At 46.3% G+C, this 25,524-nt stretch overlaps 1 protein-coding gene across 1 annotated transcript in view; it reads left to right on the top strand.

The window, feature by feature from the left end:
- The window catches only part of HYDIN (HYDIN axonemal central pair apparatus protein), a 296,336-nt gene that overhangs the window by 222,584 nt on the left and 48,228 nt on the right, over nt 1-25,524 (top strand). Inside the window, exons 47-62 of the mRNA XM_045534000.1 lie at nt 290-511; nt 3,260-3,468; nt 3,684-3,866; nt 4,747-4,866; nt 7,497-7,656; nt 7,761-7,933; nt 9,329-9,527; nt 11,364-11,463; nt 12,929-13,028; nt 14,748-14,916; nt 15,436-15,671; nt 17,183-17,300; nt 20,252-20,456; nt 21,016-21,251; nt 23,461-23,612; nt 23,724-23,913. Coding sequence (XP_045389956.1) covers nt 290-511; nt 3,260-3,468; nt 3,684-3,866; nt 4,747-4,866; nt 7,497-7,656; nt 7,761-7,933; nt 9,329-9,527; nt 11,364-11,463; nt 12,929-13,028; nt 14,748-14,916; nt 15,436-15,671; nt 17,183-17,300; nt 20,252-20,456; nt 21,016-21,251; nt 23,461-23,612; nt 23,724-23,913 — 2,772 coding nt within the window. The remainder of the gene's footprint in view (nt 1-289; nt 512-3,259; nt 3,469-3,683; nt 3,867-4,746; nt 4,867-7,496; nt 7,657-7,760; nt 7,934-9,328; nt 9,528-11,363; nt 11,464-12,928; nt 13,029-14,747; nt 14,917-15,435; nt 15,672-17,182; nt 17,301-20,251; nt 20,457-21,015; nt 21,252-23,460; nt 23,613-23,723; nt 23,914-25,524) is intronic.

Genomic DNA, 25,524 nt, shown 5'->3' with positions numbered 1-25,524 from the left:
CATTTAAAGCAAAAAGAAAAATTAACATGGACTCTGAAGATAGATGGAACACCTCTATACTGTGGATATCAGCACCTTAAGAGGTGGTCTTTTTAAATTAAACCACGATGTATTGGATGCTTACTGTGTGCTAGGCTGTGTGCTATATGCACTTGATTCTTGTCCTAGCAGAGTTTACAGTCCAGTTGCAAAGACAGACTATAAACAATCATGATAAAATGTGACAAAGGCTTTAGTAAGAGAGGCAGGGGGTTTTGCACAGGAAATTAACAATGGCCCTTTCCTTTAGATCCTAGACGTCTTGGGTATGGGTTCCTCTGGGCCACCCATCCCACCTCCCACCTTGTTCTCAATCATCACCTACCCTGCGAAGCGGCTGCCTGTGGACACCACAGACGTCCTGAAGCATTTTGTGTTTGTGATCCCATCATCTGAGGAGCTCTCCGTACTGGATGAAAAAGCAGAAGTGGAAATAGACTCAGACTATTTGGCCATCACAACCACTATGAAGGTAAAGTGTGAACAGCTTGTTCTTTCTTTTTTTTTTTTAGACAGAGTCTCACTCTGTTGCCCGGGCTAGAGTGCCGTGGCATCAACCAACCTCAAACTCCTGGGCTTAAGCAATCCTTCTGCCTCTGCCTCCCAAGTAGCTGGAACTACAGGCATGTGCCACCATGCCCGGCTAATTTTTTTCTATATATATTTCTAGCTGTCCAGATCATTTCTTTCTTTTTTTTTTTTTTTTCTATTTTTAGTAGAGACAGGGTCTCGCTTTTGCTCAGGCTGGTCTCGAACTGCTGACCTCGAGCGATCCACCCACCTCGGCCTCCCAGAGTGCTAGGATTACAGGCGTGAGGCACCGCGCCCGGCCTAACAGCTTGTTCTTGACCTTAGAAGAATTTCAGAGGGCGGGAAGAGAAGGTCACCTTCCATATGGCCACAAATTGAGTCTGGTGTGAGGTGTTGTGCTCGCTGGGGTGTGTTCTCCCTTGACTTGGTGGAGATTCTGCCTGAAGCCCTGCACCTTCCCTGGGCCTGACTCAGCCTACTTTTTGAGAGGAAACTTACATGATCAATTCTCACCTTCCAAACTTTCCAGTCCCTGTGGGAGGGTTTAGGGAACTTGTCAAATTACTCTGAAGCTACAAGAAAAAATAAGGAAAACTAGCTCTTTTAAAAAGATATTAAAATGTATTTTGAAACTAAGACAATTCAAACAGTATATAAGAATACAGAATCAGCAGACACAAGTTAAGGGAGTACATACCACAAGAGAAAGAATAGATTACTAAAGGAATTAGGATGGAAAGATTGGATATGTTGGGGAAAGTCATTATTTATCTCCTCACCTTACACAATACAGTAAAATAAATTCCAGCTGAATTAAAAATATAAATAATCAAAATAAAATCATGTAGACATAGGAGCAAATATATACAATTAATAGAATAAATCATAAAGGAGAATAAATTTGACCAATAATATGCAGAAAGTATATATATTAAAAATTATAGAGGGGCTTTTTATTCCCAGAGGAGACTGGTGGCCCACAATCTGAGTCTTTTAACACAGACCCTGCACATCAGCAAAGAGAGCTAATAAAATCACCTATTTACCTTGCCTACAGAGTAATTAGGTGACAGAGACTACCCCAAACTTCATTTTACGTGTAAACAGGGAGTCAACATCTGAGGTCAGCAGCATCTGGTGGGCGTACCTCACCAGAGCAGAGTCCATGGCGAAATTTCAAATAAAAAAGAGAAAAAAAAATGACACCGTCATCAGAGGTGACTGTTGCACCAACCCATTATTCTGAAAATTGGCCATGAAAAAGAAAGAATTAAGCATTCTTTAACCTATCATTTGAGGAGGAACTTTAATTCTTCCCCAGCTGACAAATGAAATCTCTTCATTCTAGAAGAATGGCAGCTTAAAGTTATAGAATGAATAGTAAATTTATAAAATCACTCTTTTGTCACCCTGAGTGAAACAATTGATTAAGGATCACCAGTGGATGCCAAAACACACTAGGTAAAAGGTTTTTGGGGAAGAAGCACCTCACCCCAGCCAGGACACCATCCGATAGGTGACGGATGAACTGCAGGGGAAGAGAGCACCTCACCTTGGGTGGGTTTGGCGGCACCACCCTGGCCACGTGAACGTGCTTTGCCTTTGCCACCCCGGCTCAACCTAACATTCCTTGTTCCCTGTGGTGATGGAGTGTGAAGCCGATGGCATCATCTGGGCATCTAATCAAGCTTTTAAGCCTAATTTTTGGTTTGTAGGAAATACAGGGAATAAAGGAATGTCAAATGACACACTGCGAGGATGGTCAGAAAAATTCAGGCTATGGGATATTCTGTTAGCAACTCAGATCTAGTCTCTCCAAAAAGTCACTGTGATTGGAAAGGGGTGGGAGGGTCTAGATTGAAAGATACTAAAGAAATATTACAACAAAACACAATATAGGAATCTTGATCAGACATTATCTGGGGGGAAATGGCTATGAAAGACATGCCTGGGATAAATAGGAAAATTTTAATACAGACTGTACGCTAGAATGATATTGTGGAATTATTGTTCATTTTCTTAGGTGATAATAGTATTGTGGGAGCGCAGGAAAGTGTCCCTGCCTTGAGGAGATGCAGGTATATAGAGGCAAAGAGTCATGTCTCTATGTACCATCAAATGGCTCTGAAGAAAAAGTAATACGTAGATATGGCTGGACGGTAACAACTGTTAGCACTAGTCCTTACCGTACTAGGCCTTCAGCTTTGAAAGTTTTTTCCAAAATAAAAAGTTGGAAATGACAAATAAGTTAAAAGGCACAAAAGGAAAAAAAAAATTCTAATCAGAAAACATGAAAATGGGAACTTCTTAGTAAACATGGCAGGTCAAACACATATATTTATCTCTACTCCTTCCCAAAACAGTAAGTCTTTTTAATGTATAAATCCTAAGAACAAAGAGAAAGGGAGAGAGACAATGATAAACAGAATACGCCAACAAAATTTTGGAAAAGTAGAGAACAAGTGGGCAGGGGTAACTAACTGGCCTAGCAATGCCAAAAAATGAGACGCCCCTGCTGGCGGAGGTAGGTACTGCCGGGAGCCCTGGCGGTTTCAAGCTTTCTCTGGGGTTTTGGCCTTCTTGTCGCTACAGGGGGAGGCTGGGCCCTGCTCTGTCCTCGGCACCTCTGTCTTCTGTTTGTGTGCACGTGAGATGAATATTTAAGACCTCGTGCTCATTTTTAATGAAGGCTCAAGAGGAGCAGACCACCTCAATTAAAGGAAACAAACAGAAAGTAAAAGAAAAAAATGAACAACCCCGCGAGAATCAAAAGGACAAGCGTCGCATGGCCGTCAACCGGAAGAGCCTTTTTGGGGAAACTGATGAAACCATTGCCCCACTGTCGGACGTAGACCAGAACAGCCTGGACGGGCAGCAGTACCAGGAGAAGTTCACTAGGTGGGCCTCTGAGCAACCCGGAGGGGGGAATGCTGGAGCCCCAAATTGAGGGTGCAGCCGTTGCACCAGGACCAGGACCAGGGCTGTCCTGCTGCGGGAACTGTGGACCACCACGCCTAACCCCAGCAGGACAGGCCTCTCCCCAGGCAGCCCTCCTGTCTTCTCTCGGCTGGAAGGAAGCACTCGTACTCTAAAAGCCCGGTGGTCATTTGCAGGCTGAGTCACTTCCGGTGGATTGTGCCAGCCAACGGTGAGGTGACGCTCCGAGTGTACTTCTCCTCTGATGATCTTGGGACCTTTGACCAAACATTCAGCTTTGAGATCCTTGGAACTCGCCGCCAGTACCAGGTTTATTGCCGAGGTGTCTGCACTTACCCATACATTTGCCAAGACCCAAAGTAAGTATGTTTTATTTTTAAAGAAAATGTTGGCAGGTACATTTTAGTTTCCCCCAAGTACTTTGAGGAGAGGCTCTTAATAATAACGTGGAAGCAAGACAGCATCCCTGACCCTCTTATCGTATCTGGCGTCAGTGTCTTCGTCATTGCCTAAGAGCCGTAGGGATGACGGCTCACGGGGCATTCGCAGACTGAGATGAAGAGAGTGATTGTGGGTGTGGAAGGAAGGGAAAATGTCTTCCTCCGGCTAGTTTGCTCACTCAACTATTAAGCACATTTAAATTGCTTAAATTTAAAGTAGATCTTGTAACATGAATATATGTGTGGCTCTCCATGGGAAGCCTTTTTCCTGAGCTACTGAATTCCAGATTGCAGCTGGCGCACCACACAGAGGCACCTGGCTGGGCAAGCCAGCAGGGTAGGTCGTCCTGCAGAGAGGGGCCTTTTATAGCTTGTGAAAAGCACCAACAGGAGCTTTTTTGTAATTCTCACCAGAGGGCCACATTGGACCAAGGAACTCAGAAGCTAATTAATATCTGCCAAAGCTAGTTTTTCATAGGGATTCTCAGGAATTTTTCTGGCCTCGTGCACTGAGACAGAACACCCGAGTCAATTCTGTCACCAGTTCACCAGTCCTTATTATGGAAGATACCATTAGGAATCTCTTTTCTCAAATTGAAACCATACTATCTTTTCTAGGGGGTGGGGGGCAGGGAGCCAGGTCAGTCTCAACAGAGGTCCTCAAATTAAAAGTCATTCCGTCTGCAGATACCGTGACCCTTTGCCCAACAGGGAGTATTGGGTTCATATACATACCACGTGGCAGCATTGAACTTCTATTTAGGCAGCCTCCCCTCATCTCTTCCTCCCCCGTGTTCAGAGTGGTATTTCCTAAGCGGAAGGTGAGCATGAAGCCAGATGAGATCATCTTTAAGAAGTATATTACAAGCATGGAGAGGTATTACTTCGGGCCACTGCTTTGTGGAAAATCAAGAGATAAGTAAGTGTTCCATTATTTGAAAGTAGATTTCATACTCCTGGGTTGGGCTCATGAACAGTACAAGTAGGGTTCCTATGTACATAGAGGTAGCCTCAGCCCCAAACTACAAATTAGGAGAACTGGATTCTTATGTCCCAAGTTTCTGCTAAACACCCAGATAAAGAGGGTTGCCATTTTCCCAAATGAGAAAGCCTGGGAGAGGACCAGCATTTGGAAGGGTAGCATCAAGAGTTCACTGCAGGAAGTATTAAGTTTGAGATGTTCAGAGATATCACTGTTAGCCACATAAAGCAGGGAATAGGCTATATGGTTTTGTTTCTCAAAGGAGATGTCTGTCTTCAAGACAACAAAAGCCATGGGCATGGACAAGATCTCCCAAGAGTACTGTGTACAGTAAGAAAGACCAAAGATGGAGCCCTGGAGAATTCCACCATGCACATGAGGAGGAGCCAGGAAAGGCGATGAGAAAGAGGGCCGGAGCTATTGGGGGAAACCAGGAAAGGGTGGGTCATGGAGCCATGAAAAGAGGGCATGGTTGCCACATTGAATGCTGCAGAGGGCAGAAAGATGGAGGCACAGACATCCACAGGGTTCAGTAACATGGAGGTTGCTAGGGGTCTTAGCAAGAATCCTTTGCCCAGGCAAAGTGAGTTGAGGACCCAGTGGGAGATGAGAGAAAGGAGACAGGGTGAGAAAATAACTCTTTAGAAAAGTTTAGCTGTGAAGAGAGATGGGAAGGAGACATGGAGTCCAGGGAAGGCTGTTTGTATGTGGTTGATCTTAGGATGTTCATGTGTCAAGGGCAAGTATAAGGAAGAGGTTGGAGTTTCCTGAGGAAGTAAGGGCCATCCCTGGTGGAGCTCCCTGAGACAGTACAACTAGATGCAGGTATGCTGACCTTTGCTAGGAGGAGGCGCCATCATCGCATACCAAGGGGGGAAAAAGCAAGATGGCACCAGGTGGAAGTGGGCTTACAGATTTGGTTGGAATAGTGAGGAGGTTCCTATGCAACTGTGTCTGTTTCATCCATGATAAATGATGAGTGAGCTTCCCCCAAGAGCGAGGGAAGTGGAGGAAGTTAAAAATGTTGGAGAAACAGAGAAGGTATGCAAAACACTTTGGGGAGAAAGTAGGAAAGGGATCATATTAGTGAGACAATTAAGATTATCAGGCAGAATTGGGATCCCAGGTGAGACTGATGGGCGTAAATTTTTAATGATACTAGTTTTTTCAGTGATACACAAAGTTCTTATTGTACAGGCTGGAAATGAGACCAAAACTGGCATCATAGTCTCTACCATGTCTTCATTCCATCTGGCATTTACTGTGATATGAAAAGAGAGTTTATTTCTGTGCTTCCTCGGTGGAGCTCATGGGTCATCTCTGTCCTCCATCCCCTTATTACCTCTAATTTACTTCCTGAGGCACTGGACTAGAGCAGGAATGTGAAGAGGGTGTGCTGATGAGAGTAAGCATCTTCAAGGCCTAGTAGAAGGGCCTAGGAGGAGAAGGAGTGAGGGTCAGGTTGAGGGACATGATGTACAAAGCAGTGTAGGGCAGGAGTCAGGGCAGGGGTGGCTGTTTAGAGAGATATGAGTGTGGGCAGCATTGGAACTAACCGAAAGGCAGGGCCAGACAACACTGATCTAGGAAGAAGATGACTACAGTGATCCAAAACAAGGCCCAGTGCATTTATTCTTTTAAATCTTGCTTAGACTCAGTGGCATCATCTGCAAAATGGGAAGATAACATCCACCTTGCAGATGTGTGAGTACTGAGCTGGGTAATGCACGTGAAACCTCTAGCACAGTGTTGGATGGTGGTGATATTGGTTAGATGACTGCCCCTTTGGCAGTCATGCACACAGAGAGTTCTCTGTCTCTCTGACTCTGATTTGGTCTCTGTCATTCTCTCTCCTTCTGTCCTCCATCATAGCCTGTCCAGAAAGCTTTTCAGACTGGTTCTGTTTTCCTGGCCTCTGGTGATGCACATCTTTACTCCTTGTGCCTTCTCTGTGGCTCCTTTTCTGTTCAGTTGCCATTGACGGGCATCTTCCAATGCCCACAGTGCTCTACCCTGTGGATCTCTCCCTAAGGTACTAGGGAACAGAAACAGCCTTGTAACAGCAAACAAGGCCAAATGAATCTATTTCAGAACAGTAACATCCTATGAGGGTGTGGAAGGTAGTAAATGAGGTCATCTCTAAGACAGATGTGAAATTATCAAATGATAGTCTCTCCTGGGGATATAAGCCCATGGAAGTCTAGACCTGCTTATTTCTCAGTTAGAATTCTTTGCAATAACACTACCTACCATTCTTTGGACATTTGCTATCTGCAGCTGTCCTAAGAGCTTCAGGTGCATGATCTCAATGCTCAGCAATCCTAAGAGGTACTATCATCCCATCTTAGAGATACGGAGACCAAGGCATAGGGGAGTCAGATCACAGTGTAACATTTATTCTCAGAGGCAAGTCTGCACAAACACAAACCTCATGTTCTTAGCTACCATGCCACCACCTCAGTGCAGCCACACTGTCCTTTGAATCACATTGCACATCACAGCCTCTTTTTCCACCTGTATTCTCATTCAGTCCTCACAACCACAGCCCCATTCTTGTTCATCCCCAGGTACAAGTCATCCTTGTTCCCAGGCAACATGGAGACGCTGACGATCTTGAACAATTCCCCAATGATGGTAGAGGTGTTCTTCTGTTTTCAGAATGATGTCAAAGCGAACACCTACTTCCTGGAGCCCGCCAACATGATCCTGAAACCCAATGAGAAGCAGGTACAGTCACATGGAAACAAGTCACCAGGGCAATGCTTTCTTGGGAAATTTGAAGCCTTGGCATCCTCAGTGTAAAATATACTTTCTTTTGGTTCTTCCATCAGTTGCTAAACATATGGGCCTACCCTACTGCAGTTGGTGTCTTTGAAGACAGCATTGTCTGCTGCATCAAAGAGAACCCAGAGCCAGCAGTCTTCAAATTAAGCTGCCAAGGAGTCCGCCCAGAACTAGAGCTGGAACCCAGGCAATTACATTTTGACCGGCTCTTGCTACACAGGTCAGCATTCTAGATGATGCCAGGGCTGGAATGGAATTTAAAGAACGTTTAGTTCTAGGGTGACCAGCTTATCCTGATTAACTCTGGACTTTCTTGATTTAGTACTGAAAGTTTTACATCCTGAGAAACTCCTTGGTCCTATGCAAATCAGGATGGTTAGTAGTCATAATTATTAATAGCTAATGGATTGTTAACTTGGGTTCAATGGATGGACTTCAACAGGGTCGAGGATCCCCTGAAATCAGCTGCCACAGTGTGTGCATATGTGCATTTTTCTAAGAAGGACTAGCTTTCTTCAGCTTCTCAAAGTAGTCCATTATCCTAAAACATTAAGAGTCTTTGCTCTAGAAGTTAGAGTCCAAACAGAAAACATTAGACCAAAACTAGACCTTACATGTTCATTGGAATTGTATTTTTCTAACTAGAGGATGTGTATCTCTGGGGCTGCTGGGACAGAATATTGTTATGCTGTGTATCCTGCATTCCTTGATCATTACCAGGAAGCCCCATTTCCTGATAAATACTGGTTAGTGAACTACGTAATAATTGAGGTAACCAGAAGTGCTTTTTCTGACCTCCATAAAGAGGTCCATATTAGAGGTAACAATGGCTGTCAAGCAGGTGGTCTGAGTTATAGCCCAAGTCTTGCCACTAAATCTGTGACACTGGGGCAGATACTGAAATGTTTAAAGGTAAGGACGCACAATATCTCCAAGTTAATTTCAAATGGATCTGAAAAAAATAATGTGGATGTGTGTGTGGGCGGGGGGTGTACATGTGAGAAAGAGAGAGAGAGAGAGAAGAATGTGAAAGCAAAGTCAAGAGGGTAAAATGTAAACAATTGGTGAATCTGGATAAAGTGTATATTGGAATCCTTACAACTTTTCTGTAAGTTTAAAATTATGACATTTAATTTGGGCCAACTTGTATATGAAAAAATTAAGAAGCATAAAAATTAGCCTGGCCCTGTAAGCTGAGAGACCTAAATAAAAGAAGCAGAAAAGAAGAGTTAAGAAATTTTCAAGCCTATAATCCTAGCACTTTGGAAGGCCAAGGTGGGAGGATCACTTGAGGCCCAGGAGTTTGAGACCATCCTGAGCAAGAGTGAGACCCCTGTCTCTACAAAAAATAGAAAACTTTAGCTGGGTGTGGTGGGACACACCAGTAGTCCCTGCTACTCAGGAGGCTGAGGCAGGAGGATTGGTTGAGTCTGAGGTTGCAGTGAGTTGTGATGAACTCACTGCACTCTAGCCCTCGAGACAGGGCAAGACCCTGTCTCAAAACAAAATTTTGGTTTTTAAACATCCATACGCAAAAGGGAAATTGTGATTTTAAAAACTCATTTGAAACTACAAAATTTGAAAAGAAATTTCAGATTTTCTTCTGTCTTCACAGAAAGGAATCCAAGATAGTTCTTCTCCGCAATGTCACACTCCTGCCCGTGGCCTGGCGGATCTCCAGCCTGGAGCACCTGGGCGATGACTTCACCGTGTCCATGATGCAGGGCGTCATCCCCTCCAAGGCTGAGTATGGCCTGCACGTGCACTTCCAGCCCACCAAGCCTGTCAACATCAGGAAAGCTATTCGGTTGGAGGTGAGGCTTCGCACGTCTATAGACTTGGTTAGCACATTGGGTTCACACACACAGCCAGGTCTCCCTGTTACATGCTCCCATCTGATCCTCGTTTGATATTCCAACCCATAATATCTTGCTGTGCACACAACTACAAGCTCCATACAGGCAGTATTGCTCGAGGCTGATTTCCCGGGGCCATGAACAGAGCACCCAATCAATGTGGAATGGATGAAGGAAATCAATGACGTTACTATACCTAGGTAAGCATTAGACACCGATCAGATTCCTATCTCAGTAAATGTCATCCTTCACCGTTACCCCCAGCCCACTGGTCTCTGCACAGGCACAGGTCTCTGCGCAAGGGACTGAGGCCCATGGCTGGTGCAGGGGCTTGGAGTCCCCTCACTGTACCAGCTTCATCCTGCAGTTGCTGGATCACAGGGCATGCACGGCTCAGGAGGCAGGCAGCAAGGGGACACTTGGAGAGATCTCTGTGACGGCTGTTTGCCAACTGCTACAGAAAGATTTCCACATTTTAACAACTATTGCAACCATCTCTGTGTGTCCCAGCCAAACAGCAGCCTGACTAGGGCTCTGCACAAAGCAGAGTGGGTCTCCCTCAAGCCCCTCATGTCATATTCCTTCGATGTCCACAGGAGGAAATGCCTTACTTTCCAGTCCCTTTGGAAAGCATTCCACTGAACTGGTTTTATTTATTTGTATACCTCTTAAATTGTCCCTCCTATTTTCCTCAGTTATAAAATTTGATCTCCCCCTCCCCCCAGTGGGGAAGCAAAGGAGATAGAATGCTCTGGGCACTTGGCATCCGTCAGGGGAAGGGTACTGTGTAAATCCACTGAGCCCGTCTTGCCGTCTCCGTCACAGGCTGAGCAGCCAGAGAGGGAAGGTAAACCCAAGCCGGTCCAGTGTGCTCTTTGAGACACTGCCAAAGTCAGATGAAAGACAAGATGGAAATTCTGAATTAAAATTTGACTTTGGTGACAGCCACAGATTTCCCTTTTGCACCCAAAGCACAAGTAATGGGGAGTTGGTGATGTAGGTTTTCGACTGGGGGCCTCAGCAGACAGGCAGGTGGGCTCTGTGCAGACCCAGGAGGGCTGAGCCCCTGCCTGCCAGCACTTGCCCTTGACAAAAGGACCCTCCAGCACCTCCTGGTTGGTCCCAAGAGCCAACAGTTGGGTTGGGCTGACAGCTGCTCCAGTTCAGAGGTACTTCAGGACAGCAGGAGAGGGACCACCACTGGGCATGGCCAGAGGAGTCAGTGCACAACTGGAGCCAGGGGTCTTAACAGTAATGATCGATGTTATAAATAAAACATTTGACTTTTCCAAACTGTAAGCACTTATTTTATATGAAAAATCTAGCACTTTTTCCACAGGTTGAGTCACAAAGAACAGAACAATCAGATTTACAGAATGAGTAGAGCAAGGATGACTTTGAGCATACACTTTTCCATTTCAACTGTCAGAACAACGCTCTTCAGATTTATTTGATTTAAAAGTTCAAAAACAAAAACCACTTTTGTACAATGTCTACCCACAGCCCAAACTTCAGTTAGTGTAGCAACAATCTTGCAAATAATGTAAACCCAGTAGAAGCACACAACGAAAAACACGGTCTCTTACCCCCATTCCGGTACGTCTACACCAAGAGTGTTATGGGAAGCACTAATCCTGCCAAACGCTTGGTGAAAATAAAAGACCTACGGCTCAATACATTTCAAAAACACCCCCTACCATGTCCCCTTCATTAAACCACTGCATGTTACATATCTCAGGCTCCAAGCACCTCATGGATCTTGCTTTTACTGAAGAATTTCTCTTACCCTGACAGGTCTTAGATGCAGAAAATATTGTTGGCATTGTTCAGATTGAAAATATCCCAGTCTTTGCAGAGTCGTACGACATTGCCTTGGACATCACCTTCCCCAAAGGTCTGTTGAGCCCTTCAAGGAAAGGGTGTTTAGAAGTTGTGTCTTTTGTATTGTTGTGTGGTGTATTTCTGTGTAGAAAGGCTAGTGTGTTGTTAGGATTGTGGTGGTTCGGGAGGGAGGAGACAATTTCAGGACAACAGTGATGTGAGCCCCAGAGCAATGCTAGCAACATTACTACACACCATACTTTATCCAGCTGAAGATAGCAAGGAAGGGCCATAAATAAAAAATTTGCAGAAATCTTTCCTGAGCAGTCGCTTGATAGTAAACACCCCCCTTCCTGTCTGTGTTAGTTTTCTGTCACTGCCATAACCAATTGCCACAAACTTTCTAGCTCAAAACAACACAAATTTATTCTCTTCCAGTTCTGTAGGGCTCACGGGGCTAAAATCAAGGTGTCAGCAGGGCTGTATTCCTTTCTGGAAGCTCTGGGGGAGAATCCATTACCCTTCCCAGCTTCTAGAGGCTGCCTAGGCCTTCCTGGGTCACAATCCCCTTCCTCTGTCTTCAGAGCCAGCCAGGCCCGGCCAAGTCCTCCTCATGCTGCGGTCTCTGGGTCTCCGCTTTCTGCCTCCCTCTTCCACTCCTGAGGACCCTTGTGATTAGATTGGGCCCACCCAGATAATCTTAATTAATCTCTGTATTTTAAGGTCAGTTGGGTAATTCCATCTGCTACTTTAATTCCCCCCCTGCCATGCAAGGTAGCATATGCATGTGTTCTGGGGAGTAGGATGGCTGGAGTGGGGGTGCACAGCTGTTGTTCTGTCCATCGCACTTGCCCTGACACCCGAGGAGTTGCAGCTCTCCCTCTAGCTCGCGGCTCTCCACCACCCATCTGTCCCCCGATGGTCCCCTTCTCAGCGAGATTCATAGGATGTGAGAGCTACATCTTCGTGCAGATACCGGTAGCCATACGTACAAAGATCCTTTATGGCAGCATTGTTTATAACAATGAAAAGTTGGAAATAACCTAAAGGTCTACCAATAAGGGAATAATAGTATTATGGGACCAATATTATAAATTATAGAACTGCCATATCATAGAATATTATGCAGCCACTAGTATCACATTTATGAGGAGTTTTTAATGATTTGGGGAGATGTTTATGATGTAATGCTATGTAAAACAATACAAATGTATGTGGAATAGCCCTACTGTGTAAATTATACACTTTAAACAAATATTTTTAAAATACTCGAATGTTTAGTTGATGGTAGACATGAAGAGACAAGGATCCTAGGGTGGAATCCAGAGGAGGCCGCCTTGTTGAACTGGGCCCAAGAGCAGTGTCTGTCGTTTGTTTGCCAAAACTCAATGGCATGAGGCTTTTCTAGCCACAGTGTCTGCAGAAAGCAAATCCTCCGTGCTTGGCACCTTGGGTTTTCCACGTGAGCTTCAGTGGGACCCTCCCTGCTTCTCCATCCCTGCCCGCTCCCCGCTCCCCACCCGGCCCGGCCCCTGCAGGAGCTGAAGGAGGCCTGGACTTCGGGATCACGAAGGTCATGGAAGAGGTGAAACAGCCCCTGCAGCTGAAGAACCGCGGCAGATACGAGATCATGTTCAGGTGACCCAAATCCCACCCACTCAGGCGGAGAACCGGGAAATGTCTGGGAGATTTTTTAAAGGAAATCATAAGAACCATCTCTGCTTTTGGCCTCCCTTGGCTTCAGATGAATGGAATTCCAGCTGCTAAGAGCTCCCAACTCTGCAGCTTACCAGAGACCATTCAGGGCCCTCTGGATACACCTGGAGCCACAGGGGTCAGGGGTGGAGGAAGAGACCAAGGGGAATTGGGGGGATCCTGAGGGCGAGAGGAGGCCCAGGGCATGGGAGGAGAGACTAGAGAGGGGGGACCTGGCCTCAAGCTGTCTGTCCTGCCACCTGCCAGCTCTTACCTGCTTTACAAGGTGCTCCTCTGCACAAGATTTCATGTGAAGAAAGAGTTTTCCTTTTTTTTTTTTTTAATTTTAAGAACCACTATATTATAGAATCCAAGTAGTGTCTTGGCAGAATTCAGCTCCAGCTGGGGCTCATCCCTTGCGATTAAAAATGAAGCATGGAATCAGGGAGGCCCCTCAGAGGGGAAAGTGTGGGGAGGTCCCTCAGGCAAGGCCACCTGGCCCCCTGTGGCCTCACCAGCCCTCAGGCCTAGTCCATTTCTATGAAAGGTGATGCCCCCCCCAGAAGAATTCACGGTTGACGACAGGACTTCCCCCCTGCAGACTTGGAAGAAATTCAGTGTATTCATGATAACATGATAATGCACACCTTTAATGCCTGCTACTTGGGAGGCTGAGGTGGGAGGATCGCTTGAGGCCAGGAGTTCAAGTTGAGCCTGAACAACATAGCAAGACCTCATCTCTTAAAGAAAAAAAAAAAAGAAAGAAAGAAAGAAAGAAAAGAATGCTAAAATTAAAGAGGTCCCACCTCCATGCTACCATTGAAACTATAAATTGAAATAAATGAATATAAATAAAGGCAAAAAAAAAACAGAAAAAAGACCACTGTTACTTTGGAATTAGCACTAAGTAGAATCTTGCCTGTTTGTGAATTTTGTTTTAGATTATGACAGGGGCATTAACTCTGCTCTTTTAAGTTGCATGGAATGGAGTCACCTTAGGCTGAAACAGGTGATCAGGGTTCATGGAAAGAATGTGCAGAGGAATGAGGAAGCACAGGCATGCAAGCAGTTGAGCCACCAGGTCTCCTGGAGCATGGGGGTGACATTCAAACCCCCACAGAAATTCCAGGTGTCCCACCTCTGCTTAAAGTCCTTGTGCCTACTGTGGTCCCTCTGCCAGTCTTGTGAGGCAGCTTCTCTCTGTGTTCTTGCTTCACCCCTGTCGGGCCATGACTCCCCTTCCTAGTGCGTCTGTAGCATGGTTTCTGCCCCACCCTCCCCTTTCTCTCCTTAGACCCCTGGTTTCTGTGTCACTTTTCCCTCTGTGTGTACCGCTTTCAGTCTCAGACAGAGAGAGTCAGAGAGAGAGTTTTTAGGTGGTCCTTTTTCAGTATCAGGTGTCCCTGTTGGACACAGATCTCCTTTGAGGGCCCCTCTTGACCATGGGATAGAGGACGGCTATCTTCACCTCAAGCACCAATCCCTGGTCCAGTCACTCCTGCTAAGGAGGGGAGGTCACAGAGTAAAAAGCACAGTGGACACTTCCGGGCATGGTGGTTAACCAGGGCAGGAGACGTGGCAGACGCTCAACAGCCCTCCTGTGTCGTGTCTTGGGTTCCCTGGATAATGACTCAAACCGACTTCTTTATTCTTGTGTTTCAGCTTTTCTGTGGACTCCATAGGGATTTTGACAACCAATGTAAATTCCATGATCTCAGTGCAACCCAAAAAGGGGTCACTGACCACAGCAGAAAAACCTACAAATGTCCAAGTACACTTTCGTGCAACAAAGGAAGTGAAGATCGAGCACCAGCCCATTCTGCGCTGTCAGGTAAGAGAGCTCACAGGGAGAGGGTGGCCTGATGGCAGGATTGTGGGCCTCCTGTTGAAAAGGATACTTAATCTAATCCATGCTCCAGGGGGGAAAGGGAGGGCTGGGCTGAGTGGCATAAGATAGGATACACCGGGGTTTGGTCCCAACTAGCAAGCATTGGTGGGCCAGGTGGGAGGTGTGCAAAGTCATCAGAAATAGAGACAGAGAGGAAATGTGTCCCGAAGTCTTTGGGGAGCATCAGAGAAACAAAGAAGCTGAGTTCAGTCATCAATGCTAGAGATGAGTAGGGAAATGAAAACAGGAGGAAAAGTTGGTCCATGGTGACCCTTGGCTGGTACATAGTGAGCTCTGTGATAGTGTTTGCTGGTATTGTTATTGATGCAGTAATACAAAGACAGTGAAATCAAGAACTTGGCTTCATGGCAGTGATGAAAATAGGGAATGAAGTAGACAATCACAGGAATTCTGTAGCTATACTGGTGGCTGACATCTTCCTAATTCTTTTTCCCTTTCTAGATTATTGAGCCCCGTATGGGAGGAGATGAGATCATTGCTAGCATCCCAATTAAGATTTCTGTGAATGCGATGTACTCCAAGTACAACATCAGCCCCTCCTCCATCATCAACTTTGGGGCTTTGATCTGTGGCACTCGTAAAAGCATCTGCTTCACCATAGAAAACCAAGGTGTCACTGACTTCAAGTATGCCCTTTTTAGGATGACAGGGGAGAACACTATTTATCAAAAGAAAGGGTAAGATGAGTATGTACTTAACTCATTCTATTCCCTGGTTAATTCATGCTTTATATTTTACAAAGAGCTTTCCTATGTCTTATTTAAATTCACCCAATCCTCTTTTGTGGGTGAGGTCACTAAGACTTTAGAAACGGCTGGTCCAAGATTATGCAGGAAATCACCAGTAGAGCTTGGTTCTGAACCCACATCTTCTGACTCCAGATTTTAGACTTTTTCTGTCAAATACATGATAAATTTTAGTTGAACACACGCAAAAAGTCTTCTGCTTAGGATTTCGTCTGCTGTCCTAGTGCTTCTGGTGTGCTGAAGGACTGACAAGATCGTTGTCCTATCCGTCATTCTGTAGGATGTCAAGGGACAGCAAGAAATTGTTGCTGTGCTTCATGATGGGGGATGGCAAAGGCTACCCAGGGCACATGGAGGAGATCAAGTGGGACGATGCCTCAGCCTACCAGGGAGTGTTATTGTCTTCTTCCTATGAAGACACTTTGACAACAGCTACCTTAATAGTTAGAGTGCTTTTGGCTCCTACTGGGCTGTCCTATTCTTTTGGGGAAAATTAGGACTGGTTTTACCAATTCCCAAGACACTTCTAACTTAATTTGGACTTTCTAGTTAATTGCTTTAAGCCAGACATACAGCTTTACATTGTTTGTAATCTTTTCTATTTTCGTGGCTATCCTTTTCTGTATTGGCAAAGTTTGAACATATTAAGAAATACGGAGTTAAATTGTCTAAAGTCTCTTTTTTCCAAATTTAATTTCAACCTAATTTCTTACGTTTATTTTATAATAATTTAGTAATGTTTGCGATGATTGTAACGTAATTGTGTTTTGCTTTAAATCGTTTTTCGTTTTAATTTATTTTTATCTTAGCATGCACAGCTTCATGTAAAACACGCAAAAGGGGGTTGAACTTCAGGTGTTCTGATCATTAAGGAAGTGAATGGTTGAACATTTTAAAAGTTTAAGACTCACCTCAAATACATTTGAATATTTTAGGTGAATTGATCTCTAACTAATTATTGGGTAAACTAGCTTCAAGGGAAGTGAACAGTTACCAAAACTTATATTTGAACTATTGCTTATACTGAGCCTTAAAGACATCATGACCCTAAATGTGAAGAAAGAGAACAGAGTTTAATCTATTTTCCATTTCATTTTTTTAAAATGAGATTAGGTAGAAGATTTGACGTCCACAAATAATTTGCCATACACTGCTTTCCAATGAACGCAATAAAGTAGGCATTTAAAAATTATTTTCTTGTAGTAATTTTCAATGTCTTTATAAATCATGGCTATTACAGTAAGTATAATGACTGTATGGTTTCTTTCCAATTATTAAACGAGTCTGGTCAGTGATTAGCAAGCGAACTGTGCCACTCTGATTCCCTCCTGGGCAAAGACAGGCCCCGCCCCCCATTCGTGGAAGGGACCTTGCAAGCAGAAAGACAGGTGGCATCTAATGTCACCACCAACCCGAGGGTGTGCTCTTGCTTCTTTAATCAGTGCCAGCCACATCAGACATGCGAGATCCCGGGAAAGCGACACCTTCTACAGGGGCGGCTTTTCCAAAGGAGCCAAATTCTCTGACACGATGCAGAAAGACATAACCACCACAAACCAGGTGAGTGCCCTTTTCCTTGTCACGGGAACCCAGGGAGGCCACCTTTCCCTTAGTCCTCACCTCCCAATACCTCCCTGGGATAACAGGATCGGAATCTAGTGAGGCAAGAATGTTAAGAAATTATTTTGAAATGTCATGTTCATTGTAAGCTAAGGTGTCATGACTTTTTCATTTGGGTATCCTCTTTTGCTTTAAAACTGTCGTTGGCTCCCCATTACCTTAAAATTGTTTCAACTCTTCATACATATTTTAATCAGAAAACCTTTTGTTTATAAGAAACAGCCTATCCAAACAGGCCTAAATAAAAGGAGATTTGAAGACTTCTGCTGCTGGTAAGATCAAACAGACATACTTGAGTACCACTAAAAACCCTGGACATTGTGTATAAAACAAACTTCAGACTCTGAAAAGTAGAGAGAAGAATCCAGGCCAGCTGGGGTCTTTGCAGCCCAAGGGAATAATAGCAAGGTGTCTGGCTCTTCAGCTGTCTTTTTCTTCGTGTGTCCTTCAGACTGGGTGTAACCCTGAAATATCAACAGACACAGACAAAAAGCCCCAACACAAGCCTATTCCCACTAGTCCAAGGAGCAGGAAAGGGGTGGCCTAGAAAGACAGAAAACTTTTAGGCAATAACTGTTCTACTCCAGCCAAACGTCAAAGAAAAAGCTCTAGCACCACCCCAGCCCCGCTTGCAAAGGCCAGTTAGGGAGTCTAGATTCCACCCTCTCCAGGCTGTCATGAGGTACCCAGCCCCCTGGCCAGGGTGGTGTCAGAGAAGGGCGAGTAGGACACCAAGACTTTCATTCCCACTAGCCAGGGACAAGAGCCCCTCCCCCCAGCCACTGTGTTTACGGGGACGCTCCATGGAAAGCCTTGGCTTCCACCCAACCCAGTGGTGGTGAGAGGTCCCTCCCCTTCCCCTGCTGGAGTGGTGTCACAGGGCCTCTCCATCCCGCATGGCATCAGTGGAACAGTAGCAAGGCACTCTCACCCCTCCCCACCAGGGAGGTATTCGTTGAGGACTGGTGGGGAACTGGAACACCCACCCCTGCCAAGCAGTCACAAGTCCAAGTGAGGAGTCTGGGCTGCCACCTTAGTGCCCTCCTTCCCTGCCACAAAAGTGTCAGAAAGGCAGCTCAGACAGAAGGCTTAACTAAGACCCAGAGTCTCATAACATAGTACCCAAAATGTCCAGGTTTCAATCGCAAATCAGTCTTCCTACCAAGAACCAGGAAGATGTCAAACAGAAGGGAAACAGACAAATACTAGATGCCAACATTGAGCTGACAGAGGTGTTAGAATTATCTGAAAAAGAAACCAACATAAAAATGCTTCGATGGGCGATTATAAGCATGCTTGGAAAAAAAATTTTAAAATAGTCTCAGCAAAGAAAGAGAAGATAGAAGAACCAAATGGAAATTGGAAAACGAATAACCAAAATTTAAAATTCAATGGCTGGGTTCAACAACAGAATGGAGGGGACAGAGGAAAGAAGCAGTGACTTTGAAGACAGATGACAGGAATTGCTGCGTTTGTTTCTTGTTGCTCCCTTAACAAATTACCACCAATTTAGTGTCTTAAAAAAATACAAATTTTTTATCTTGCAATTTTGTAGGGTCAGAAATGCTAAAATCAAGGTGTTGGCAGGGCTGTGTTCTTTTCTGGAGACTTCAGGGAAGAATTCCTTTCCTTGCCCCTTCCAGTTTTTGAGGCTGCCCATATTCCTTGGCTCATGGTCCCTTTCCACCATCTCCAAAGCCAGCAGTAGTGGGTCAAGTCCTTCTCATATCACATTACTCCAGGCTCCTCATAGTCACATCTCCCTCTAATATTCTTCCATTTTTAAGGACGCTTGTGATTACATTGGGCCCGTGATAATCCAAAATAATCTCCCCATCGCAAGGTTCTTAATTTAATCAAGTCAACAGTCCCTTTGCCGATACCTTGCACTTGTATCGCCCCCGGGGTGGGGAGGCAACGCTAACCACCTTGCTGATTTCTGCTAAGGTTTCTAGATCTAGCAGGAGGCCCTGCACAAATCCCAGCTGCCAGAGGTTTTGCACAAACCCAGCTGCCAGAGTATGAATCCAGTGAGACAGAACACTGGCACGAGTCATGCAAAGCCAACTTATCGCTCACAGATAGGCAGCAAGAACATACAGAAGCCTAGGATTCGTGGTGAGATGGTCCCTTTAGGCTCAAGAAAGCTGCCCGGGGCAGATGGAGTCTTTTCTGTGCATGCCCCACTTTGCACTGCAGCTGGGGCACCCCAAAAGCATTCTGGCCTGGGTTTTATACCGCAGAGACGCTTGGCTCTCTGAGCTAATTGCAGGGCATCCTGTTCTAGGAGGGATGAGGACAAAGCCAGGGCTATTCCGGAGAGTTCCTCATTGTCTTAGGGCACTGCATTCTCAGCACAGTTATCCTGAAGACTACAAGTGGGAGGGGGAAGAGCCAGTCAGCTAAGGACACCAACATCCTTTGTCAGATGCTGTGCTACTTGCTTCACACCTATTCTTGAAGCCCCCAGGAGCTTTAGCCCCATTTTATAGATAAATAAACTGAGACTCAGAGAAGTAAATTGTCCAAGATAAACCATTAATATATAACAGGACTGGGGCTGCAAATCCAGGAGTATCTGACCCGAATGCCCATAATCGTAACCACTATTCCATTCCGCACCCCTCTGCTCACGATCCCCACCTGGATGGAAAAGTGTTGTGTGATGTGGGGACTATCTGTCCCCTCAAACCCTCAGATGACACGTGACTGATCGGAAGGAATGTGCCTGGAAGGAGGCACTCCAGGAAGAGAAGTGTGGGGGCCAGAGAGTGCCCATGGGGAAGGCCCCCTTTCTCTTCTCCACCCCGTCTCACAGCCCCGGCAGAAGGTCTCAGACTCCGTCACCCATGCTGCCTCCATCCCTCTTCCTTCCCGCCCTTGTCCTGCAGGCCCGCTTCTCCCACGGCATGTTCACCGTATACCCCGGGTTTGGCTTCGTCTCTTCTGGCGGACAGCAGGTCATCACCGTTGACTGTGTGGCTGACCCCGTGGGAAGGTGTGAGGAGCTCATAGCCATTGATATCTCCGACCGGGACCCGAGAGACCAGCCTTCTGGCATTCCCTACACTCTGTTGGCTGAGGCCTGTGTCCCAGGTACTGGCCACTCACTTTGAACAGTGCCACTCACCAGACTTTCATTTGTAACACCCCTACCCCTTCAGACAAGTTTCTCCAAAGATGTCTAGTAGATGTGGCTGGGCTGCTTCCTTGGGACCCTAGAACTTCCGCTAGTGTCTTCAGCCATGTTTTTCCAAGGCATGCATACCTAGGAGAGGATGTGCAGCCTCCAACTCCTGGCCTTCTCGAGTCTGGGCCTGGATTCTCAGATGAATAGCGTTATCTGAGAACCATGGTGACATGGCTGTGGCACAGAACACAAAGTGGGCCAGATGCTTCCTTCCCTCCAAAGCCCACCCTAGATTTCAGATCTTATCATTGGGAGCAAAAGGCCGATTGGGATATGGCAACCAGCAAGAACAGTACAAAAGAGGAAGACACGATAGAATTTGTCCCATCACTCACACTTCCTTGTGTGAATTCCCTTACCTCTCTGCCATTCTCCCTTGTGAAAATCCAAAGCTCCAAATTAGGAATTACAGAGTCAGGACTCTGCTATGGGGCAGCGTCTCACGGTCTTCCCTTCACTCCCCAGCCTTTGTGACTGACGACAATGCCTCGATATTTGAGGAGCACCAGATGTGTACCAGCCCCAACCTACACCACATCCTGCAGACCGTAGAGAGTGGGGGGCTGTTCGTGGAGGATGAGAATAAGTTCATCTTCTGCAATGTCCTGGTGGGCCATCAGGCCAAGGCTCGATTCAAGATCAGCAATGCGGGCAAGATCGCCTGTGATGTCAACATTGTGGTTAAGCCTGTCTCCACCAAGGTAAGGAGCCCCAAGTGGCCCCGCCCAGCACGGCTGGCATAAAGCCAGGGCGAGCGCTCCAGGAAGCCACTGCTCTGAGGCCTCGAGACGTGAGTGGGAACGATCTGGCTCTTGGGCCCTGCTAGAAGTTATGTGCGGTAACTGGGCAGTGTCCCCCAGGCCAAGGGCCATACATCTGTCCCAGTGGGTGTCTCCTCCGGGTGCCCCTGAGATACACTGGTCGGTGCCAGTGAACAACTCGCTTACCCGTTAAACGCCCCTGTGTGCCCAGACAGAGCCTGGGGGAGAGCCGGAGATGGGCACCAGCTTACACCTCCAGCTGTATGTTCTCCTGCTAAGGGAGACAAGGGCACGGTGGGATGGGGAACATTTGTTGAGCCCCCCTGTGTGACAGGCACTGTGCTAAGTGACTGATTGATAGGATACATTTATTGTCTCATGTCATTTCACCCTCATGACAACTCCTCAGACTTTGTATTATCATCCCCATTTTACAGTTAGGGAAACCGAGGCTCCAGAAGGCTAAATTCTTCCCCTAGGTCCCAGAGCCAAGCTTCATCCACGTACAAGGTAAATAGTAAGTGCCCCTCTCAGGGTCTGCCAGACTCGAAACTGCCTTCTCCCTCTGAGTCAGATCATACTGGGACTCTTTTTCCTCACAGTGGAACAGAAAATTCAGAATATCAAGAGGGGTATTTTTTTTTTTTTTTTTTTTTTTTTTTTGAGACAGAGTCTCACTCTGTTGCCTGGGCTAGAGTGCCGTGGCGTCAGCCCAGCTCACAGCAACCTCAAACTCCTGGGCTCAAGCAACCCTGCCTCAGCCTCCCGTGTCATTAGGACTGCAGGCATGCACCGCCATGCCCGGCTAATTTTTTCTATATATTTTTCGTTGTCCAGCTAATTTCTTTCTATTTTTTAAGTAGAGATGGGGTCTTGGTCTTGCTCAGGCTGGTCTCAAACTCGTGAGCTCAAACGATCCTCCCGCCTCGGCCTCCCAGAGTGCTAGGATTACAGGCGTCAGCCACTGCGCCCAGCCAAGAGGGGGCTTAATCAATGTGTTTCTGTCACCCTAATTTTCCAGTCGAATGTGCAGCAAATACTATGCAGTCTTATATCAGCTGCTTCAGTTCTCTGCTCAAAGGTGCAATCTGGACTCAGGAAGTCCTTGTGACCTGGGGTTGGTGGTGGGGAGGTCACAAGGGGGTTGGTGTCAGCCTAGGGCTACACAGAGTGTGTGCATTCCCAGGGGACTATGTCATCCCTTTTGTGACTTGCCTCAGGCCCTGGTGACATCCAGTCATTATTCTCTGACCTTATTTGGGACACCAAGGAGCAGCTCTCTCCCTATTCTGTACTAAAAACACAGACAGTGAGCAAGCCCGATGTCTAAAGACAGACTTCAGAACAGGGGATTGCAGACACGGTCTCCTCCCCAGTTTGCAGACCTGAAGGGGATCCATCAGAGAGCAAAGAAACCTCAGTGCCCTCAGCTTAAGAACGAGAGGGAATCCCACCTGCTTCCCCTAGGAATGAAACACCCTTTCGAGGCCTTGCCAGGGACCGTCCCTACAGTCCCAAAACACCACCACAAGATGGGAACAAATAAAATGCAGGGGAGGGGACTGTTCTGGCCAAGGCTCTTGGAGTTACAAGGAGCAGAAACCTGCTCAGGTTAGCCCGACCAAAGTCAGGTTTATGGCAATGACCTGAGACACATCACATAGCCAGGACATTTTAGGACTGAAACTGTTGCCTGAAATCCGGCCTTCAGGAGACCGGCAGATGCTCTGTCCGTGTGCAGGGGCCACGTGTCTTTGTCTCCGAGGGTGTTTGCGTTGCTCCATTCTCTAATCCGTCTTCCCGACCTCGCATGCGGCTCAGCCAGCTCCCAGCTCAGCTCACTGGGCATCTTCATTCAGTTGCAGGGGTTGTGCTTGGGTGGCCGGGAGAATAGCTGACTGACGGCCTTTGTTCAGCTATGTGAGTCAAAAGTCGCTGGTCTAGAAAAAACTCCAGTGAGATACTGCACAGGGGCGGGCCCCAGGGTCTCCAGGCTGCTCCTTCCCGGCCCGTGACTCTGCAGGCAACAGAGCACGTCCGCCACAGAGCTTGGAGGAGGGCGAGCCCCCGGCAGACGGCAGCGCGGAACGGCAGCCGGGTGTAAATGCAAAGGAGCTCACGCACTCTGGCCTCTGCTCTCCCTCCACAGCCCTTCGCCCGCATCGTCGACATATTTGAAGTGGAACCCAACAAGATGTGCATCGCCAGCCGCTCACACGCCTTTGCCACAGTGTCCTTCATGCCGCAGACCATGCAGACCTACCAGTGTATCTTTGAGGCTACCTTGGACGGCCTGCCCAGGTACCTGTTCCCCGTCCCCTGCCGTGCAGCAGGGCCCCGGGCCACACTCTCTCTGGAATGTCATTCCTGCCATGCCAGGCTGACAGGCCTCAATCTTCCCGTTCCCTGCAGCAACGTGGCCAAGAACAGAGGACTCGTGTTTGATATCACCGGTGACGGGAACCTCCCGCGGGTGACCATCGTGCGGCCCGTTCTCCACAACCAGCACGGAAACCCCTTGCTCCTCTTTAAGAGGCTCCTGCTGGACCACTCAGAGAAGCTGCCCCTCATTCTGAAGAACAACGGCACCATCCCTGCCCAGGTACCGCCTGAGCGTGAAGCCTAGGGCAGAGAGGGGGAAGAATCCTCCAGAAGTTAGACTTCTGACGCTGGATTCTCTGCCATCCTAATGGGGACTTCTTTGAGCATCCCCATACATTAACCTGTGTGTCAGGGACACGCAGAGGGGCATGTGGCATGGTCTCTGTCCTCAGGGAATGCAGGAATCCAGGTTACACGACACACTAATAACCACTGTGCAAGGCACGTGCAGTGAGTGGGCAGGATTACGTGTATTCTTAGTACCTTCTTTAATTTTTTTCTATAATGCTGCATTTTTTAAAATTTTTTATTTGTAAAAATGTATAGGGTGCATGCAAAATTTTGTTAGAGGTATATAATGCATAGTAATTAAGTCAGGATATTTAGGGTGTCCGTCTCCCAAGTAGAATACATTTTTGTTTAGTCACCCTCCTCTGCCATCAAACACTGAATTTATTCCTTGTGTCTTAGTGTATGTTTGTACCCTTTAACCCACTTCTCTTCATCCTCCCTCCCACCCCCACTCCCCCTTCCCAGTCTCTGTTTTCTGTCTTTCCACTCTCTACCTCGCTGGGATCAGATTGTTTAGCTCCCACATATAAGTGAGAACATGTGATCTTTGTCTTTCTGTGCCTAGTTTACTTCACTTAAGATGATGACCTCCAGTTGCATCCATGTTGTTGCAAGTGACATGATATCTTTCTTTTTAATGGCCTAATAATATTCCATTGTGTATCACAATGCATTTGTAATGAGGAAAATACAATAAAAAAACCTCCATTAGGGGTGATAAATAAAACATCTTAAAGGGACTTTTGATTCAATGATTAAATTATGGTTTTAATTTTACAAAAGAAAAGTGGTAAATTATGGAAGTGTTATACAAAGGACTGTAGGACTCTTGAAAATGATCTGGTTTCATCTAGGGCATAAAGGACAAATTCACTGCAAATGCCATTTGAGCAGGGCACTGGGTTTCAGCAAGTGGGGATGAAGTTCATGCATCCTAGGAACAGAGAGAAAACTGCAAAGGCCCAGAAGCAAAACGAGTGTGCAGTCCTGGCAGGAACCAGTAAGCACCGAGCTTCTGGAGAGCATGAGGTGCAGGGAGACAGACAAAAGCACAGAGTCATGGGGCGACTGTGGAGGGCTTTGGATTCTATATATATATTATTACTATTGTTATTGCTGTTATTGCTCTTATTTTTTACACATTAAGGCTCATTTAGATTTATCCATATGTTTATCATTTTTGTTGCTCTTCATTCCTGCATATCCAGTTTCCCATCTGAAATCCTTTTCCTACCAACTGAAGAACACTCTGTAGTATTTCCTTAATGTGGGGCTGTTGATGGTGAATTCTCTCCATGTTTGTTTGAAAATCTCTATTTAGCCTTCATTTTTAATGCAATTTTTACTGGCTGTAGAATTCTGGTTTGGCAGTTGTTGTCTTTCAGCAAATGAGAGATATTATTCCAGTGTGTTGTGGGTTCCATTGTTACCACTGAGATCTCAGCTTTAAGTCCACGATGTTCTTTTAAAGCATTCTTTTCCTTGATGACTGTCATTAACATTTTCACTTTGTATTTGTTCTTTGCAGTTTTACTATTTA

This window comes from Lemur catta, chromosome 20 (genome assembly GCF_020740605.2).
Source record: "Lemur catta isolate mLemCat1 chromosome 20, mLemCat1.pri, whole genome shotgun sequence".
Taxonomy (NCBI): Eukaryota; Metazoa; Chordata; class Mammalia; order Primates; family Lemuridae; genus Lemur; species Lemur catta.
Note: the sequence above shows the minus strand (reverse complement) of the source record. Positions and strands in the feature narration are given on the sequence as shown.